Source organism: Amyelois transitella, chromosome 23 (genome assembly GCF_032362555.1).
Source record: "Amyelois transitella isolate CPQ chromosome 23, ilAmyTran1.1, whole genome shotgun sequence".
In the NCBI taxonomy this organism is placed as follows: domain Eukaryota; kingdom Metazoa; phylum Arthropoda; class Insecta; order Lepidoptera; family Pyralidae; genus Amyelois; species Amyelois transitella.
In genome coordinates, this window is record NC_083526.1 from 3,117,028 (window position 1) to 3,138,885 (window position 21,858).

The window sequence follows — 21,858 nt, forward strand, 5'->3', positions numbered from 1 at the left end:
CGAAGGTTTATATTCTCTCAGCACTCAGTAATTAATTTTGTTCAATATTGTCTACAAGCTACAATTAATATTAAAATTATTTCAAAACCTCAATATTGAAGGTTTATATATTGACTGTCTCATATAGAAGTTGATGATATATCATATAAAGATGTGCAAGAACTTGTGCGATTAAAGAAGAAAGCATGGCTGGATTTGTTAGCAGCTAAAGCTAACTTAAGAATGCAAGAGGTTATAGATGAAGATGTGAATGAAGCACGTAAGGAATATAAAAAAATGAAAGATTTGGTTAAGAAAGCTGTGATTAGACAGAAAGAAGAGTATAAAGAGGAATTTGATAAAAGGTTATCAGAAGACTTTCAGTCAAATCTGAAAGTATTCTGGAAATCCGTAAGGTCAGCCCGAGGAAAAACTAAACGGCCGAAGCCGAATGTTTCGCCGAAGGTGGATTTTTGGGCCGAAGGTGGCCGAAGCCGAAGCCGAAGCCGAAGCTTCGGTCGGACACTAATACAAAGAAACATACATGTCTTTTTTCCTTGTGGGGTAGACAGAGCCAATGTGACTTTCATTCACAAGGAGTAATTTAAAAAAATAAAATAAATGTTTTCCCAACATAAATAAAACTAATTACTAAAGAATACCTGACTAGAAAAAAAAGTAAATACTTAATAAAAAAAAATACAAATTGCGTTCATCATAACATTAAATTATTTTTAGTTTTAGTCGTCAAACTTACGAAATAATTATCTAGTAATAATTATTTAACATTTTAACTTATTAAGAAATTAATTTATAATTAATTGTAAAAGCCTCTCATGTTAAATAGAAAAAAAATATTTCACTGTGCCTAAATTAACTATATTGGCTACTAAGTAGCACCTTTTTGTAAAAATACATTAATGTAGTTCAGGAATCTACATATTTGAATCTCAATATTCTAAAGTATTAATATTATGGACATAAAAACATGACGAAAATTCAAAGTTCGAAAAGGCCGTTCTAAAATAAAATGTGTATTTATCTAATCAATAAAAATACCTATATAAAGTTACTACGATATAATTTAAAATTTCTAAAACATTGCATTGCTTTACAATAAATCATATCTTATGATTTTCCGCCATATTAATATGTCCGCGCTTATCCATTTATCTATTTAATTTTAATTATAATCTCATAAAATTTACTGTTACACAGCGTCAAATAGTATTTTATTAACATTAGTAAAATTTTATTTCTATTGTCGATGCGTAAAGCTCTTTATATTAAAATTTGTAAAAAATCTTTGGGATGTTCATATTGAGATCTACAAATAATACTTAAAAATCAAAAAGAATTCGTGACTAAATCAACATTTTACTTAAATATTAACATTGGTGACTATCATACTTAATTTAGACATGTAAAAGTTACCTATAGACTAGAAAAAATATCGTGATCCCGCAGAAGTGACATTTTTAAAAAGTAAGTACATTTAGGCCGAAATTATACAGCAAATTACATTAAAAATACTGATATTGACAATTGCGATATAATTAACTAGAAGTGAAGGCCCGAAATTTAACGACACAATATTTAATTATCTACAAATACCTACCAACATAGCTTGATTGTTTAAACAATATCGTATACGAGTTTGATCGATATTTCCAGAGTTCCATTCAACCTGATAATCTTTAAGAAATTATTAATAGAAATCCGTATTTGTTGGTTGATGAAGAAAGATTAGAGAGAACTACTATAATATGTACCTTCTTTCTAATTTTCCAGCAGATAATTTTGTAACCATTATCGAAATATTTTTTTGTGATTCATAACCTTTATATTCATAACTATTAAATTGGTAATAGTTAACTACAATTTTATTGAACACCTAAAGACCAGTCATATCATTCATGATAAAATCTTACAAATTCACAAAGGATTTGCTCACACTAGGTACAAATCGAAATAAGAAAAGGTGTTATGCCAGTGAGCAAAAGCAACACAAAAGCTAACTAAAGCTCGGCATTCACGTTCAGTTGCGGATGTGGCTGGGTCAGAGAATTCGGAATAATGAAAGATGAAAGAAGTGGTAAAAGCTGGCAACTGTGTCGTCACAAGTGATAGTAATCACCACCATCAGTTGCCATAACGTTTTCACACCGTATCACTATTCTGAGATTTTTTGACAACTTTATATAAATAAATAGATATGTGATTCAAGATGGCCAAATATCGTTCCTATAGTTTGCACTACAGTATAGTATTTCTATTGTTTTTTTTTTTATTTTATTTATATTTGTGTTATTTTATAACCACATCCACCATTGAACATGGATGTTTGTGCTATATAATACGATCACAAACATGGTGTTTAACAACCGTTATTTTTAAATAAGGTGACAACTAGAATTGCTGGATTTATGCCTAACGTGAGGATTCCCAAACGCGCCACAACATTGATGATGGTTCACATTCTTTGAGTGATGATGACCATGAGGCACATTCGCCTGTTGTTGGGATTTATCCTTGATGGAGTCTTTGGATTTTTGAGATAAACAGCTTTTGTGGTAGCCCGGCGCTATTCTGGATTTGAACCGCCCTACTTTCCCAGGTCTTGGGTGGCTGGGATCGGAGATTTCAGGTACGGTACAAACGTGGGGTATTTGTGTTATATCTGCGTGTGCGTCTTGGTATTCTACATCTGTTTCTGTAAAAAGGCAAATCATACTATCAATTTCAAATAATAGAAGTCTTGTGAAAAAAATCTTTCATGTTTTACTTAACAATTTTTGTTCTCTCTGGACTTATCCAATCCAAAATTGTGGTTAAAATCAGACCCTATGCTGCCCCTCGGGGAGAACGCAACAAGAACACACGCGAGGAGGATGTTGAACAAATTTTATAATTCATAATTTTATGCCCACATATGATTTATGATTATAGCTAATGTAGTACTTCAATTTAATTACAACTTATTCTTACCAATTTCTTCTCTACCTTGACTCGGTGAGACGGAGGAGCTAGTTTCAGGTCTGAGAGTGGAACACGAGACTCCTGCTAAAGGGGGGGCCGAATGGGATGGGGTCATGCGTGGTATAAACTGAAAAAAGCATTAGAATGTTTTTAGCATGAAAGTAAGTATTCGATAATAAATTCAAAAAGCAACAAGATTATGGTTTAAGATCGACATTAGCATACATTATGGATTTTCTTGAGTGCCATATTCGGTGGATCTCAAACTGAAAGTTGTGTTCCTTATTTTAAGAAATTACGTATATTGACACTATTTTCATTATAAATTTTAGAAGCTTGCTTATATGTCAAAAGTAATATTAAAAATTTTGGACAAATAGTAAATACAAGACCACGAGCTACCCGCGACAAAGTACAAATACTTCCACAGAGTGATTCAAATCTTGTGTCACATAGTCGAACGATATGTGTTGGGGCCAAAACTATATAATAATCTACTAGACAGTATAAAAGATCAAAATATAAAACAATTCAAGGCTAGATTACAAAAAAAATTAATTGAAAGATGTTATTATTCATTAGAGGAATTTTTAAATGATAAAATTATGTAATAAATGTAGCAATTAAGTATATTTTATTTTTATGACATTTGGATGTATTTCATTGACTATATCATATTTATTTGACATTTGATGAATTTTACTTATTATATTTTTTTTCCCTTTTTTCCAATTTAATTAATTTTTATTTTTTTTATTTATATTATAATTTGACAAATTTATTATTATTATTATTTGACATTGAAATATAGACAAACTGATCATAATTAGACAGAGCCTTATATGCTGCTAATTTAAAATAAATGTACCTATATAATTCCGACGCCTTAAAAGGTAGAATATGTGTTCACAGAAACTGTACCTAAATACTAAGACCAACATTGTAACCATATTCGAGGAATAAATGATTATGATTATGACTTACAACACTATCGGTGCAGCTCTCGAGTTCACGTTCTTTGTAATTTGGGGCGGTGCCGGCTCTGCAAGGGGATGTCGTGCTGTAACTAAAATCAAAATCTTGTCAAAATTTGTTTACAGGTGACCGAACTCGGGGCCTGTGATTCAAAGGCAGTAATTTCCGGTATTATTTAGTTTCACGACCGTCAAACCGTAGAAATTCTCTTACTATTAGGAATAGCGATTCAAAAGGAGCTATGCGGAGAGCATTTCGGGCACGCTACCAGATTTTGACGATCGTTTGACCATCTGTAGACATTTAATATTAACGAATATATCTTATGATTCACATTATACGAGTACTTTGTTTTATTTACATTTATTTTGATTAATTATTGTAGCAATTTAAAAGTGCTTGTTTAGTAAAAAAAGCAAGGTACGAACATGGCTAATTTTCCTCATGAAAATCTTTATTAAGGTACAATGTCTGGACATGTTCATCGTCTGACAGTTTAGTATTCAATCACACATTTTTATTAGTCGTTACAAATTAAGTTTTCGTTCATACCGAAGAGATTTAATAATACTTATATCAAATGAAAAATTGATTTACTTACCAGAATGAAGAATTGAGGCTATCGGATGTTTTGGCTGGATCTGTAGACTCGGTGTCGTTCCAGGCCCCAGCGAAACTAGTTGAATTTGATCTCGTGTCTGAAATTAAAATGAACTACAACGATCCATGAATATGTCTCAACTTTAGACGTAAAAATGTCTTTGCACTAAAATTTCCTGCCATTTGTTTAAGGGACTACTTTTAACACTGTTTCTTTTCGTTTCTACGATCTGACAGTTTCAGTATATTTCTAAATATTGGATACGAAGTAACATTTGTTGATATTTTAACATCACAACCCAGTCATGAGAATTTTTTAAACAGTACCCTGTACATTGGGTGTAATAGAAGTCAGAAAAAGTTGTATTTCTCAATTCGACACCAAGTCCGAGATGAGTATAATTACAGATTTTACTATTATTAAATTGACGTTACATAATAATGATAAAAAAAATTAAATAATATAATAATAATAAAATAATACATAAACGCACCTCTACCACGATCTTTTTCAGTTCTGTTGGGCGAGTTTGCTATACTTCTTCTAGCTACGTCCTGGAAAGTGACGGGAGAATATATCCGTCTCTCTTCCACCGGTGACGTCACCGTCGGCGCAGGAGTGCTAGATCTTACTTGAGAATTCTTCAAGCCAGGCGTCGCGGGCTGTGCCATTAGACTTCCAGCGCTATTGACTAGGGAATTAGGTCCAGAATTGACTATATTTTGCAGATGTGGAAAGTTTCCGGCATTTTCTTTGATACAATGTTGCATGGCTGAATGTTCGGCGATACTGTCCCTTACATCTGCAGCTCTTTCCCATTCTAATTCTGTACCAGGTTGGAGCTGAGGTGATATCATCTTCGTGAGTGGTGGTCTGGATTCGCGCCCTTCTAGCCAGTAAGTTTTCATTGATCCTGGAAATAAGTTAATATTTTCTATTGTAATTCTTGCTGTTCAGACGTTATTCCAAACATTTGAAGGCTTAGAATACTGGCTAAAATAGATGTCGTGTGAAAAGTTCAAAATAAAATTTATAGATAGGGATGAGTCAAACGAGATAAGTGTAAGAGGATTAATCAAGTCGTCGTAATTAGACAAGGATGGTATTTCGAGGTGTATGTATCCTAAATCGACATATATACCTTTTCCTTTAACCTGAATTTCTCCCCTCTCCGTGACCATATACGACGGCGACAACAACTCCTGCGTAGTTTGCGATATGTGAATCCTCATGGCCTCCGAAGTAGACTCCATCCTGGAGGCAGTGTTGACAGAGTCCCCGAACAAACAGTACCGGGGCATCTTCAGACCTACGATACCGGCCACGACGGCGCCTGAATGGACACCCACTCTGATGGAAAGGTGGGACCCTGAAAAGATAAAAATAACTTGAAATATACTTTGAATAAAATTACTTACCAAAAGGAAGAATTCAGTTCTGTATGTATTTTTATAATAAAGGACGAACGTATTTAAATACTGAGGCGTTTCTTCAAAACTCTCTTTTGCATTTTCTTCTTTATCTTCGACATATACTGCATTTTAAGTTAAATCGATTATTGTTTTTCTCTACTACTATTTCCTAACTTTGTTTGCGTCCAACATAAAGTTGAGTGAAGATTTCTAGTAAGATTTTGCTGACAATATCACTACAATGAATAAAATGGGGAATGGAACGTTTTTGATAGCATTGCATTCTTTGGTTTTCTATAATAGTCACCTGTGCTAGGGTCCTTTAAGTCTGTTATAGCGTCAACCATATCCAGAGCCATGTCGCAGACCTTCTCAGCGTGGTTGTCTTCTTTCTCTGGTGCCCCTGACACCACCATGTAGGCGTCTCCTATTGTTTCAACCTGAAATTTTATAGAACACTTTGCTGCGTTTCATTTGGAGCTTGTATCTAGGGGAAAGAAGAAATAATTGTAAGGAAAGAAGGGAGGTAGATAATAGAATTTATAATAAATAGATACTTATCCGTATGGATACAAGGTTACTGTCAGTTGATGATGACCTACCTTATAAACCCTGTTCCTCTCAGTGAGGGTGTCAAATATGGAGTACATGGCGTTCAGCATGGACACCACCTCCATGGGCGTGATGCGGGAGCAGATCTCCGTGAAGGTGACCACGTCGGAGAATAGGATGGAAACGCTGTCGAACATCTGTGGAAGGTAACGTTATAATTTGACTATTGTCTAATAGATAGTGTTATCATTTCTAAAGTAGCTGCCGCGGCAAAGGTTGTTCTGCCTATTTTTCCATAAAATTTACGTACAGACGGTTCCTCAACAGAGTGAAAAGAAAAGTGTTGTTTTTATTATTTTTCTTGCAATTTCTATGTATTTTACTCCATAAGAACCGGTCTGAAACCGGTGTAGAGCCATTCTCAAGTTTTATACTTAGCAACAGTATTGTTAATCGAAGTAAGAAACAAAATAAAAATTGTCGATTCGTTTTCATCCATATAAATAATAAATAAATAAAACATATGCTGAGGCAGACTTTCTGACAGAATCTAGTTATTAAATCTGAACGAGATACCTAATAATTTTAAATGTACCTATAGCTGTACTTTTCGTGTACCAGTACAAACGTTTCGTACATAAGGTCAAAAGTTTCTAAAAATGTTAATAGGTAAATATTTTGTCTCACTATTTCTATTTCAATTAAAGAATATCCGAAAATACCCATTAAGTACGTGTAAATAAATTACATTTGGGATTCCCTTTCCAACAAGAGTCGATCTAAATTTAGACAACAAACTTAAGTGCAAAAGCACTTACTTGAAACAAAGTATTAGGTATGAGGTCTTACTATAAATAATTAGGAGCGCTTAAGCCGATCTAGGTCCTTAGAGTCACGACCTCTTTGTTGGCAGATTAAAGGTTAATATTAAGGGCATATAAACCTTTAATCCAATTATTGGTTTACAGACCTTAAAGCTTTTGTTAGTTTCAAATGGGTATAAATTTCGATATGGTTGTTTAAGTAGTATTTAACAAGTAAATTTTGTAGATTAAAATCAAACTGTTAATTGTAGGCGAATCACTTCTAACTTTTAAAATAAAGTGGTGGTAACCCACACTCAATGTCTAGGCTAGGAAAATTTAAGGATCCAATATTAAAACTCAACCCTATTAAGTTACAAAAGATTTTTTAAACATTTGACTTAGTTCATGGGATATTTTAAAAACTTTTAATTTGACCGGTGTTTGTATGGGATTGTTTTCAAGATTTAGATGATCAGATTGACTTAATTGCTCCAACTATTATTACTCAATCAGAAAATTAGGTTCATGTTTAGAAAGCCATTCGGTTCATACAAATACATTCTGTATTTTCAAACAGCTTAGCTTACTTACCTCACAAGTATCTATAGGATTCTCTCCATTCCTCAATCGATCGGCCACCTGTTTCGGTATCATCTGGTACAGCAGCTCATCAGTCCTCTTCATTTCCTCATCTAGTTTTCTCATGGACTCTTCTAATTTTTTACTTTTTTGTTGCTCTTGGTCTAGCGCGAGTTTCAATTCTACTGATTGTTGGGTTCCAGCCAGCATTAGATCTCTGGAAAATATTAAGTGTAAGAATCAAATTAAAATCATTTAAATATTTGGAGCTTTTATTTTACTTAATCCGACGGAACGGAGGTTGTGACTGTACAAGTTGGTCATGCGCCCAATATCGCCCAGAGTGCAAAAACAGGGATGACTATTTTCGAGACTGGATTTCCAAAAGCCACTATGATGATGACAGAAAAAACCCCTGTGCCATGTTGTGAGCGAACCAATAAAGATATAAATCATATGATTCGGGAACGTAGTTGGGAATATTATTCGAACTGCAAAAAAACTTCCTCGATACTTACTTGGGGACTTTCAAGGAAAGCGTCAATTTGCATTATTTTGCTTACCATCAGGCAGACTTATTTAATAAAACAACCAGATCAAACGTACCTACTAAAGTCGTGCATAGAAAGATCGTTGATGTAGAGACCAGTAGATACCAGCGCTGACAGGTCTGGCATGACCGGGGTGCCCAGGTACATCATCATGCGCCAATTGTCCATGTAGATCATTTGACCTGGAATTAGAACTTGTCAGTTATCAGTTGGAAGGTATTCAAATGTTTTAATAAGATGTTCAAAGTTCGCCGATTGCGCTAACTCGATGACATCGTAACTTATAGTCGACATGAAACACGTTCATATGATCAAAAGGCCATATAAATTTGCAAAAAAAAAATTATAGTTATAAGCTAAAAAACTTTTATTCCCATTATGATATTTAGATGAGAGACAGCCAAAAAAACGAAAAGGAACATGGTCATATTTATTTTCTGGAAATTCTTAAGTAGCGAAGTCCTGAAGGAAAAACCGACTTATATAAAAGGAAATTTAAAGGTTAAATTTTGAAAACATTTTTTTTTATGATTACTCATCGAATTAGAATATATTTTACTCAAGGGTGTTGGACTGATTTCGGCTCCAATTGAAACTCAAGAGGAAAAGTGTAATAGTGTGACATTATAACCAAAATACATAATATGTGAAGAGTGTTTCACGAATTAGAATTTTGGTTAAATTTCTTGTGTGTTAACGATACGAGAAGGTGATACAAAAATGTGAAGGCATGGTAGGCCTTGAAATAATAATATATATTATGAAATTATTAGTTGTGATTGTGATTCCTTTGTGTACCTAATAAATTCTGTGATACAACAAAAAATGTCGTGATACATCTAAAATATACAAAACAGTCTGTGACATACAAAATAACTAAAAACGAAAATTTCAATACAATTATATTATATTGAAATTTTCAAACATAAATTTTAACGTGATGACAAACATATTATCGTACCTACTACTAATCTTTGTGCTTAGTGTGGACCATTAATTGAGTGTGTCCATAAAAATTTGTACAGATTTATTTCAATTTAACAAAAAGCCGTCAATGGATGTCCCTTATAACGTAGGTATCTACCAATTTCTTTCATCTTAAATTCTGCATTCCAATTTCAAACGCGCAGTTGACGGCTCCTTGTCAAACGGAATGTGCTGATCAAAACACGATCTACTGTCATCGCAATAAGGTTCCCAATAGGAACTACCTTTGAGCTGTAATTTAATATTGTCTGGCAATGGTCTCCCGTCATAAGCATAGCGCTTCTTTGTAGCGACGCCTGGAAATGTAACAGGATTACTTCTACACTACAATTTGATTGCTATATAGTAGTTTATTGGGTTGGTTGTTTTTCAAAGTGGGATACGTGTACATTGGAGTAAGCCTGAGGCGTACGTAAGAAAATTTACCTAAAGGTGGCGGACGGCATAGCGCCGTACGTTACGTGTACGACGCAAACGGACAAAAATACCAAATTTTTGTTCTAATATAACCATACTTAGGAGATACAAACCCAACGATACTATATTTAATAATAAATACTTTTATGTAAAAAGAAACACTTAGAGAAAGTTCGGTTCTCATCATCAAAAAGACAGGCAAGTTAAAAATGTACTATTATCTAAGTCTTCTAACTAAATACGGTCGAATATAGAACCTCCATTTCTGATATCGGTTAAAAATATCCTCACCTTTCAACCTGAGATTTTTGTCAGTGACTCCGTCCGACTCATCCGACAATCGCATCAGTTCGTTCCGTTTGTCGGGAACCTTATCATGCATGGCCGCTTCTACCGTCACCAGCTCGAAGATGTTGTTCGTACGGTTCAGTATCTGAAATATATTCAACTTCGCTAGGTGTTCCTGAACAACAGGACCACTCCATCTCCTTCCCGAGGATATCATGAAAGGCGACTTAGCATAAAAAAGTAAGTAAGTATGTAAGTAAATGCTTTATTGTTCACTAAAGGAGTACATTACAAATAAAAACAGTACAGTACAAAGGCGGGCTTATCCCTAAGTGGGATCTCTTCCAGCCAACCTGACAGTAAGAGGATCATAAACAAAATTGAGGCAAGGGTGAACAACAGTTCTTTTACTAGTATTATCCTTAAGACACAACAATTATATACGTACCTACAAAACAAATAAATAAACAAAGTAAATATATTAACATGTATTGTAGATATATATTCTAAATTAACTTCAAAACCAATTCAACCAATTCATAAATATAGGGATATCATCTCCATAATCCAGAACTTGACTTGACCGATCTAGGATCATGATCAAAAGACGCACACCGGGAAATCATGATCCAATTTAGGTTAGATTATTACATAGGTAGATATTTAAATCAATAAGTTATAGATTTCTTAGGCCGTTTTCTGTCGGCTTTAGAATAGGAAGTACCACCCCATCTCTTTCCAATGAATGTCGTAAAAGACGACTAAGGGATAGGCTTATTAACTTGGGATTCTTCTTTTAGACAATAAGTTAGCAACGTGTCACTATTTGAATCTCAATTCCTTATTAAAGTCATACAGCTGAACGTGGCCAATCAGTCTTTGCGAGACTGTTGGCTTTGTCTACCCCGTAACGGATAAAGACGTGATTTGTATTTTTCATGTATTTTATGAAAACCTTTTAATTTATGAATTTTTTTGTTGGCTAGTTCCTAGGTATGGTACCAAACATCGAAATAAAAATAGTATATCAAAAATTAGGGCTTACCGTTTGAAATTTGAACGCTATGAGAGGCCGGACCAGATCAAACCAGTTAGTAATCTTCTTTCCCACCAGATCTGGTAAGATCACCATCAATGAGTTGCCGATACTTCGCACTACCATGTCCGATCTGAAACCAGGTTATCATTAAAGTGTTTATATTTGTCTCTGTCTTTTTCTCTCTGTCTCATTTTCACGTGTTTCCACTTGCACAATCTAAATCTGTGGCCTTTGAAGCCTCTGCCTGAAGGGTTAATGCGAGTTTTACTCGATAATAAACGCGAATTTGTATGTGATTTGATCAGTGCCACCTAGTGGTTACGCGATGGCACTAATGCAATTCCATACAAATTTGCTATTACTTGCTCGATGCGTTTGTTCAAGTAAGTAAAACTCGCATTAACCCCACAGATCTGTCTATCGTTTCAAGTTATAATAAGAAGCGAAACAGCGAAAGTTTATAGCGCGATAAAAACGGCGTCGCGCTTGCCATTTTGTACTTTCTGTTTATCTCTCATCATAATGTCTCCGGATTAAGATATATTTCAAGCTTTCAATTTGAGAGACAACATGAATATGATACTTTACATGACGTTAAAACATCGGCAAAGATTTTGCCTTGGGTCTTAATTGACAAAAAAAAACTTGGGTTTCCTATATTTTGGCGTTAGGCTAGAAACCCGTCACTATTTGAATCTCAATTACAGCAGAATGTGGCTTTCCAGTCTCTTCGAGATTATCGGCTCTGTCTACCCCGTAAGGGTAAAAGATCGGATTATATGTATGAATGTTTTTTCAATGACATTTTGATATATACTAATGAAATTACTCAGTTAGTTAAGTAATCCCTGTGTAAAGTGTGTAATCACCCAATGTACCTACTACTTATCATAAATAAGGTGATGCTATGCTATGCGCAAAAGGAGGCTTTATCTTATTATCCTCTCTCGGTCCATTCTGTATTTTCTTTGATCTTGAAATAAATGAACAAAATCTCATCTGGAAGAGAGAATACCTTTTGCTTCTTACGACGCGATCTATATCATATGAAGTATAATGTGTTTCTCATCAACTAATTGTTTCCTGGACAGGCTTTATTGGTGCAAACAATGAATAAGACACACAATACTCGGAGGTTACCCGTCAAGTAGATACTAACAAGTTATTAGAGGCAATCACTTATTGGAAGGTGTTTGTTGAATCATTGTAGGTTTTTTAGTAGACCAAAAGTTTGTAAGACGGGCGTGGTAAAAATATAAGTAGTAATATTTAAAAAAATACCCGTAAGTTACTCTAATGTACCTATGTATAAAACGGAAAAAAAACCGTGTATTTTATGCATGATGTGTAAAAACAGACACACGTGTTCTCTGAACAAACGATAATAAAGATGGAAGGTCAAATAGATATAAACGAGAGATAAGAAAAGAAATTAATTATTTATTAATATTTGTTTTTATGCAATAAACACACCAACACATACCAACTGTGTACGCCTGATAGTAATAAATAGTTTTTATAAGCTTAACTGGAACTTTGCTTACAACAAAATAAAATTTGGAATTTTTTTTTTTTTTTTTCAAAGTACTCACCCAAAGACGATACAAAACGGGAAGATTTCAAAAAGCACCGCGGCGCTGATCGGCAGATGTTTTTCCTCCCTCGTCATTGCGAGAGAAGCCAGGGTGAATGCTCTGTTGTCGAAGAATAGTTGGAATGTCACATGCACCGTGTCAAATAGAAGCTCTTCCCGAAGCAACTCTATTCGCATCTCTTTGTGGTAGAAATGGCGGGCTACCTGGAGAAATGGTTGTTTTGAAAGTGCCACCTTAATAACGCAATATTTTTTTTATTATAAGATGCCATCGCCTACTAAGTATACTGCTGTAGAGATAGGTCGGTAAATACATGCTACTAAACAGTATTTTTATTATTATTTTAGATTATTTACAAATAATTCGGTTACAATTATTTTAAACATTTCCAAAATTTGTCTTTCGCCACTTTACGTTATCAATGCTAGCGCCATCTAGTAGTATTTATCTTACTAAATAGTTTGCATTATTTGAACTAGATGGCGTTAATAGGAATATCAGTATAGTAATTTACTCTTAAGCTATTACGTTTATTTAAAAATAAAATGATTGTATTATAAAAATTATAAACCAAAATTCAAAGAAAATAATAATTAAATTGTAATCTCTAATTAAGTTCATATACAGGATCTGAACACTTTTTTCATTACCTCGTTCACCAGGGGGCGTAGCTCAGATGGTAGAGCGCTCGCTTAGCATGCGAGAGGTACCGGGATCGATACCCGGCGCCTCCAATGTTTTTTTTTATGAAATGGTTCTTTTACATAAAAAACTCGACTTTTGAATCTTGCCCTCTCGGAAAACTATCAAAGATGAGTTAATAGATAATCGTATATTTTTTCGTGTCTTAAACGACGTATGTTGATACGAATTAAAAAATTGAACTCGATTTTAAAACAGGAGAAGCAAACAATGATATTAATATTATAATGTCTAAGAATACTAAACAATACTAAATAAACTTGTAAGCAACAGCACTCTAGTAGGTTCCTAGGATTTTAAATTTCAAAGATACTTTTTCATGAGAAATCAAAAAGAATCCAAATAACTCACCTCCCTTATTTGTCCCATTGCGTAGTAGACAAACCCTCTTCTTTTCGATCTGTAATGCAACGTTAGACCTTGTCTAGTCTCATTTTCACATATAAAACTAGGCGCTCTCATCCTTGGATAACTAAACTTTAAGTATTCGTGCAAATTGTCCAATCCATTGAGGAAATCCCTCATGTGTCTGCCCAAAACCGACAAGACTCTGTCATAGCCGTACTGTGAGACGAATCCCACGAAGTAAACTCCCATTTGGTCCATGAACTCTCGTTCTGATATGTCTAGTACCTGTAAGGGAATTGTAAAAACATGGTTGATGTAAGTAAATAATTTCACAAAGCGCCTCTAGCGGATAAATGAGGGAGTTATGAATACATGATTCCTTTAATTTAGAACTATTCTATTTAGAACTATTCTATAATTATATATTTTCTATTCAATAAATGATTTTTTTATAATACTTACTGATCTATAATTTCGGCCCGTAATTCAACCGGGGATGTAACTCAGTGGTAGAGTGTCTGCTTCGCATGCTGAAAGTCCTGGGTTCAAATCCCAGCATCTCCACAATAAAAGCATTTTTTTGTAGATTATTTTTATTTGTTGGATTTATTCATTTTTAATTACAAATTAATAATAAAAATAATAAAAATTTAAAACAAACAAATTACTTTTTGTAGATTATTTTTATTTATTTATTTAATTAAATATTGAAACTTTTGAGTGCCCTTTTATTTTTAAAATTCAAATTTTTCATAAGTTTAAGGAACAAGTGCTATAGGCGGAATCCCTACCTAAAGTTTTATCCCCATTTTCGGCCTGAAGAAGTGTAAGTGTGCGCATTAGGTCAACTTACGTGTCGAGCAAGCAACCTGTTGTATTGTATAGTACCTACTTGTAAAATTGTAATCTCTGTGTTCTTTGGTATACCTAATAACTAATCTATTTTTTTATGTGTCACTATACACCACAGCTTCCATAGACCACAGAGTTATGTTCTGCTTTTATGCATGAGAGTGGGTACTTGTCTTATTTATACAAATTTATTAATGCTTTTTTTTTAAATTATTTATATGAAAAAATAAATAACAGTGAATGCAGAAAATCTTTTGAATACATAACGAAATGGAATAAAAATTAAAAAAAAATTATGTGGCCCATGAGGGGATCGAACCCGCGACCTTCGCGTTATTAGCACGACGCTCTAACCAACTGAGCTAATGGGCCGATGGAATGACATGTGAAATATTACTTTATAACACGTGAGTATAAAAGGCGTATTCTGGTTCTCTCCTACTAGCGATGATTGACTAGTTGCCTGCGGCTTCTCTCGTTATATTGCAGCTATTCACACGGCTTCGATGTTTATTCCATGCTGACAAAAAACAGATCTCACTCATCTTTACATGTCCCTAGTTAGATCCATCATTATCTATATTCTGAAGTTGGCTTCCAGATTTTTATCTTTCTGACTGGTATGACATGACTAAGCCCAAACCAGTGATTTAAAATGTAGGCTTCGTCGAATTTCCCGAAATTCCCGAATTTGAGAAAAGTAAAATCAGCGAGATTTTTCGTTACATACGAGTTACTCTCTAGTCTAAAATACCTCTTGTGCAGTCTTGGCGAGCCTCGTGATGAGGTTTTCAGGGTAGACCTGGTGCACGGAGAAGGAGGGTTGCTCCACGCCCGCCTGCCGTCGGATCTCCTCCCACTTGTCCTCCCCGTACATCTGGCGGATGTACTCCGCCATGTTCTCCAGGAGCAGCCCGTACATTTTTATCTGGAAAGAATAATACATTTCAGATTCAAAGTGGAGGTTTTCTGATTGCCGCAATTTAGAATAGTATATAATATACATGACGACATCGACTTCTTTGAGAAATAAAGTTCTTTAACCATACTTTATCCCTTACGGGGTAGACAGAGCCAACGGTCTTGAAATGTCTGAAAGGCCACATATTGTATTAAGTATTGTTCGTTTATACGTCCATTTCTATGGCTTAATGTAGTTCATCGCCTAAAAGGCTTATTAACAATATTTTCTATTGTATATCGTGGAAGGCGACTTAGATAAGCCATAATAATAATTAAGATAAGTTTTGCCAAGGAAGTTTTATGTAAAATATCCGAGATAAAGGGTCGGAGGCATAATTTATACAACATAATGATCACGTCTATAACAGTCTTAAAAAAACTAAAAGGCATTATTTTATTTAAAACGAAAATCAAAATTGATAGAATTTGGTTAGTGGTTTTCGGACGCCGAAGCATAGATAGCGTTGGAATGCATTTAAAAATGGAGGCAGGAGGAGGCAGGCCAAGATGAGAGGGAATAAAATTGCTTCCGCGGTTTGGCGATCGTTTAAAGTAATCGTAACAAGATTGATTTTGATCCAGCGACAACTTAATTTATTAATGATAGAATTGAGGTTCAATTAGTGACTGGTTGCTAGCCCATCGCTTAGAACATTCCCAAGTTTATAAGCTTTTGCTCTAGTCGCCTTTTACGACATCCATGTGAAAGAGATGGAATAAAAATAAAAGGTTAAAAAAAAGGTAAAAGGGCTTCATATTTGATGTTTTTAATTAATGCCTTGTGTTTCTCACTAAAGAGATGGTAAAATCAAAATTTTAATAGGTACTACGTTTGGATCTGTAAATACGGGATCTTGAAAGCTTGCTCCAATTTGCTCCGAAGCGACGAGATATTTACTCGGAGATATTGCATTATTATACATAAGTAGGTATACATGGGTTAGCAGATTGCGACCTTGTAAATGTACCGAAACTTTAATGAGTGTGCGTCAGTATCTGACTCAGTAATGGGAATACATATGCATACATCCATTTATATTTATATATATAATAAAATAAAATTGCAACTGGCGTATGTCTGTATATAAAAAATATTATGCCAAATATATGTAATAATATGACCAACAGAAACCAAATATCTGATTATTACAATTTCTGTCTGTCTGTGTGTACAAAAATAGCGTTTAGAAATTAAATAAAAATTAATTTTGCATAATACGAGTACAAACTCGCATTACGTTAAAAAATATTATTCATTTGAATGTGGTTTTCGCAGATATATTTGAAACTAGTACCTACCTAGTAGTTTTAGCGGCCTCTGTAGCGCAGCGGTAGTGCGCTTGTCTGTGTCACCGGAGGTCCCGTGTTCGAATCCCGGCCAGGACATGATGAGAAACGAACTTTCTCTGATTGGCCCGGGTCTTGGATGTTTATCTATATAAGTATTTATTATAAAATATAGTATCGTTGAGTTAGTATCTCGTAACACAATAAGTATCGAACTTACTTCGGGGCTAACTCAATCTGTGTAATTTGTCCCGTATATATTTATTTATATATATTTATATATATACCACAAAAATAATACTTAAAATAATAATAAATTTGTAGTTTTGCCTAGTTCTCAGGAAAAAGGCGTTTTATTTTATGTATTTATGTACATATAATTATGGAGTTAAGTAGCTCTGCTCCGCCCGCCTTAAACAAAATTTCCCGTTGTGCTCATTTCCGTAATAATAATAAAAATGCCTGTTCATTTCAAGGTCTAGGTATATTTGTACCAAGTTTAGTTAGAACCTGTTTAATGGTGTAATTGTATCTTCATGTTGAGGTAGCAATCAAACTTTATTTCGCATTTTAAATAATAATTAATTTGGTTAATTACGCTAAATTTCTTAAGATTTCTCTCCTTCCGTTCTTTTTCTTCTTAACTAAATTGTGGTAAATATTATCAACATTTTTAGGTGAACGAAGCCTGGAGATGGAAGTGATTTTTATTATGAGAGAGGAAACACGTCTCCGACCTGACGCCGCAATCCATCAAAGGCTGTTAATATTTCTTATCACAAACTTTAAAGAGGTTTTTGAAGAGACGCTTATAAATTCCTATATTTTAACTTATTATTTTATTCTATATCTAATTATTTATCTTATATAAATTTGATATTACTATTTATAATTCTAGTATTATAAATAGATATATCAAATTCTTAGTATTGTATTAAACAGTATTATAAATATACCTCAATAATAGGACAATATCTTATTATATAAACATCAGTCTCGGCAATAAATATCAGGCAGGGACAAGAGCGACTGTGTTATTTTAATAATTTCCTTAATTAAAATAATCTCTAATGTTAGAATTTGGAACTTTGCTCATCACAAAAATAATGCTTTCTCATTAATCTCCAGATCAAGAAATCACATTAGGAAATAAGAAATACGGAAAATTTAATTATAAAGGGTCCTTAGGTTTTGCGTTATATTATTTATTACGTTGGTGTCGTAAAAAGAGCGTAGTGCATTATAATAATATTTTATTTATTTTTTTGTTAGGGCGTTGCAATTTGGTGTCGTTTGTAAATAATTACAAAAATTAACTATTAAATATAAATAAACAGTAAATAATTTAATAATAGAAGGGGGTAGAAGGGGGGTTCGTTACAATTTGACCAGATGCTCCCAGATAGTACAAAAATATAGGCCTCTCTTTCTTAAACCTTCCCCTGTTCCCAGTTGCACTTAAAGCGGTTTTATATCGGGGGTTCTGTTTTACTAAACTTTTATCCCCACTTTTATTAGATGACTTTTCGTCATTAGCTTGGAATTCATTCCTATCATATTTTTTTTATCCGACCATGAATCCACACTAATAATAAAGAGGAAAGATTTGTATTTTTGTATGTTTGTGTGGAATAAACTCAAAAACTACTGGTCCGATTTTGATAAAATTTGGCACAGATATAGAATAGACCTTCAAAAGTGACATAGGCATAAATTTGTTTTGAAATAAATTTATTTCAAAATATAAAACTCAAAAATATGTCCACCCGTGCGAAGCCGGGGCGGGCCGCTAGTTTTATAATAAAAAGGTACAGCTTTTTCGACTTAGGTACCCACAAAATATCAAGTTCATCAAAATGGGGTTCAAAACAAATTATTTAAACATCCTAACCCAATAAATTGAGTGCCTTACAAATCTAACGTTAATACAATTTCATCCTTGCCGTAATAACTTTAGGTTCGAATTTGAAAATCACATTTTGATATTTGGGTCGAAGTTGTGTTTGTAGGAACTGGTGCATCGATATGTTATTTGCAAAGCTATTGGTCCTTCGGACAAAGTGATGGAAGGCAAAAGGTCGTGCGTGGGAATTGCTGTTTGCTGTTTTAGATATATTGCGGTACTGTAATCTTTTATTATTATTCCACTATATATATATTACGTGTTTGATAAAATTTCGAATTTTGCGACTAATATTTTGACTATTTATTAAATTATAAGCTATTCAATTAATCAATATTAAATAAATATATAAGAGACAAATCACACAGATTGAGCTAACACTTATATAAAGGATGTTCGATACTTGTGTTATGGGATACTAACTCAATGATAATATGTTTTATCATAAATAACAACTTAGATAGATAAACATCCAATACCCAAGCTAATCAGAAAAAGTTCTTTTTCGTCATGACCTGACCGGGGATCGAACCCGTGACCATTTGGTTCATTGACGATAATTCGGCAACGGCGCAATGATGATTTCAAGTGGCTTTCGATTCTTATGACAATTGGCTTCTTTTCCTCGTAAGGAATAGAGACGTGTGTTATTGCAAAAAAAGATTTTTTTTTCATTAATTTAACATTAAAGATCACTTTAGATTTGTTAATTTTAATTGATTCTTTTCAAGACTGTCGGCTCTGTCTACACCGTAAGGGATATAGACGTGATGATATGTATGTATGCATGTAATTGATTCACTTAGTTGAGTTACTTATTGGGGTTAGAAATATTGTCTTCCTCTTAATGTTAGTCCCTTTTACGTCCTCACCTCTCTGGAAAGGAGCCCGGGTGCGTCTTTTACCATGATTCTGGATTCCGTAAGCCAGGTTTTACACCTGTCCTGAGAGTTAATCTATCTATATATATAAAAGAAAGTCGTGTTAGTTACACCACTTATAACTCAAGAACGGCAGAACAGATTTGGCTGAAAAATGGTAGGGAGGTTAGCTTAGAGCCAGGAGACGGACATAGGATACTTTTTATCCCGTTCGACAGCGTTCCCGTGTGACTTGACATGAAACGTCAGTCACTATAAAACGTGGTATAACAAAAAAGAATCAGACTTGGAATAACAAAACGCAAATGACAGCTATGTAATTGACGTAAATTCAAATAAATCCTACTAATATTATAGATGCGAAAGTTTGTGAGTATGTCAGTATGGATGTTTGTTACTCTTCCACGCAAAAACTACTGAACCGATTATGATGAAATTTGATATGTAGGTAGCTGAAGACTACGGAGTTCCCGCGGGATTGATAGGGTTTCCATGCGGACGAAGTCGCGGGCGGCCTCTAGTTAAGAAATATTTTTCGGACGACAGACGTTGACATCAAAACCAGTAGGACCTATAAAAATGACCTAGGTTAGGTAGAAAACCCCGAGCTTCATAATAATTTACAATAAAGCGTTAATTTTTCATACAAAGGTGTAAATGTAATGATGAAGACGTAGCCAAACAGTCTCATTAAATTTTATGATCTCCATATAAAGTTTGCAGGCACTTTTGATACGCCATACGGGGAGGACAAAACAATTCGTTTTGTATCCGGCCCGATTGTTTCTATTATTAGACTGATGTATTAATATAATTAAAGATTATATCAAGTAGGAAATGATTTACCAATCTGTATCGCGGGCTAAGTTATAAGAGAATTTAAGATGTATTATGGTTCATTTGGGATAACATACATACATACCTACATACATACATATGGTCACGTCTATATTTAGGATAACTCTGCAAAAAACAAGGTTCGTCAAAACTTATTATTTCTTTATGTATCATCATTATATAATTTGATGTTTGATGTGAATTTGATGATATGTAACTTGCATGAAGAGAGTTATGAATGTGGATGAAGCAAAAGAAGTATGCAGAGATCGTGGCAAGTGGAAAGATGTAGTCTCTGCTTACCCCTCCGGGAAAGAGGCGTGATTTTATGTATGTATATATCATTATTACTGTTGTTTTTTTCCGTGTAATAAAATATTACAACAAGGAAAAAGACATGCAACTATTTGAATTTTGCAGTGTCAACGTTTACTTGATAGAATGTAGGTACATAAAAACGAGTAAATATATGAATTTCTACAAATTGCGTGTATATTCATTCATTTGATTTGACCACAGTGTAAAATGACTTACTTACATGATCCTGACCTATCACAACCCGACCAAAGTCAAGCACGATTTTCTTTCATACTCAGTCAAATTATATATATACTCAAATTAAATGAACCGATTCACGTCCAATAAAACCAAGTAAATGCCAATCGCTAGCAGGACAGCGAGCATACAAATGTTGAGATAATTGCGAATCCTTATACTATTGATTTGATTGTATTTGCGTCAATGGCTCCTAAACTGGTAGTCTAGATCGTGTTCAGATTTTTTATTATGCTATTCTTAAAACTCGCGTGTGATCTTACACGTAGTCACTAAATCATTTATTTTTATTAACATCAGAAGTTCGTTAAATGTTAGTAAGTAGAAGGACCTTACCTTAACAGCCAATAAAAAATATAAATAAAATCCATTTATTTCAGGCTACTGATAGGCCCATAATACAAGAGAAAAGACAAAATCATCCATATTTACATTAAAATCAATCAAGTTATGTACTCCATTTTAAATCAAATTAATTCACTAGCATAAAAAACTTATTTAGTCAAAATAAATTAAATTATAAATCAAATTATAAATTAAATTAAAATCCACTGCCGGACTAAGGCCGCCCTAGAAATGTTTCACTCATAGTCACCACGCTGGGCAAGTGGGTTGGTGGTCACCAACCACTATGGGTGAACAGTATCTATTGATTCTGGTCTATGTCGTCATATCAGCGTACCTAAGTACCACATCTAGCTTAATCCCTCAATCGCCTATTACGATACCCACGGTAAGATATGAGCTGGTGCTATGCTAATCTGCTAGCA

At 34.0% G+C, this 21,858-nt stretch overlaps 1 protein-coding gene and 3 non-coding genes across 4 annotated transcripts in view; 2 read left to right on the top strand and 2 right to left on the bottom strand.

The window, feature by feature from the left end:
• Positions 1 to 816: 816 nt before the first annotated feature.
• The window catches only part of LOC106130691 (soluble guanylate cyclase 88E), a 68,140-nt gene continuing 47,098 nt past the window's right edge, over positions 817 to 21,858 (bottom strand). The window contains exons 2-16 of the mRNA XM_060951072.1: positions 15,417 to 15,590; positions 13,814 to 14,095; positions 12,758 to 12,963; positions 11,172 to 11,295; positions 10,130 to 10,271; positions 8,490 to 8,616; positions 7,896 to 8,100; positions 6,549 to 6,695; positions 6,254 to 6,386; positions 5,676 to 5,903; positions 5,028 to 5,447; positions 4,535 to 4,631; positions 3,943 to 4,024; positions 2,968 to 3,085; positions 817 to 2,692 (exon numbers count right to left, since the gene is read on the bottom strand). Coding sequence (XP_060807055.1) covers positions 2,373 to 2,692; positions 2,968 to 3,085; positions 3,943 to 4,024; positions 4,535 to 4,631; positions 5,028 to 5,447; positions 5,676 to 5,903; positions 6,254 to 6,386; positions 6,549 to 6,695; positions 7,896 to 8,100; positions 8,490 to 8,616; positions 10,130 to 10,271; positions 11,172 to 11,295; positions 12,758 to 12,963; positions 13,814 to 14,095; positions 15,417 to 15,584 — 2,799 coding nt within the window. The 5' untranslated portion in view covers positions 15,585 to 15,590 and the 3' untranslated portion in view covers positions 817 to 2,372. The remainder of the gene's footprint in view (positions 2,693 to 2,967; positions 3,086 to 3,942; positions 4,025 to 4,534; positions 4,632 to 5,027; positions 5,448 to 5,675; positions 5,904 to 6,253; positions 6,387 to 6,548; positions 6,696 to 7,895; positions 8,101 to 8,489; positions 8,617 to 10,129; positions 10,272 to 11,171; positions 11,296 to 12,757; positions 12,964 to 13,813; positions 14,096 to 15,416; positions 15,591 to 21,858) is intronic.
• Positions 13,422 to 13,494, top strand: Trnaa-agc (transfer RNA alanine (anticodon AGC)). The gene has a single exon. It is a non-coding gene; the product is annotated as a tRNA-Ala (tRNA).
• Trnaa-cgc (transfer RNA alanine (anticodon CGC)) lies at positions 14,303 to 14,374 on the top strand. The gene has a single exon. It is a non-coding gene; the product is annotated as a tRNA-Ala (tRNA).
• Trnai-aau (transfer RNA isoleucine (anticodon AAU)) lies at positions 14,961 to 15,034 on the bottom strand. The gene has a single exon. It is a non-coding gene; the product is annotated as a tRNA-Ile (tRNA).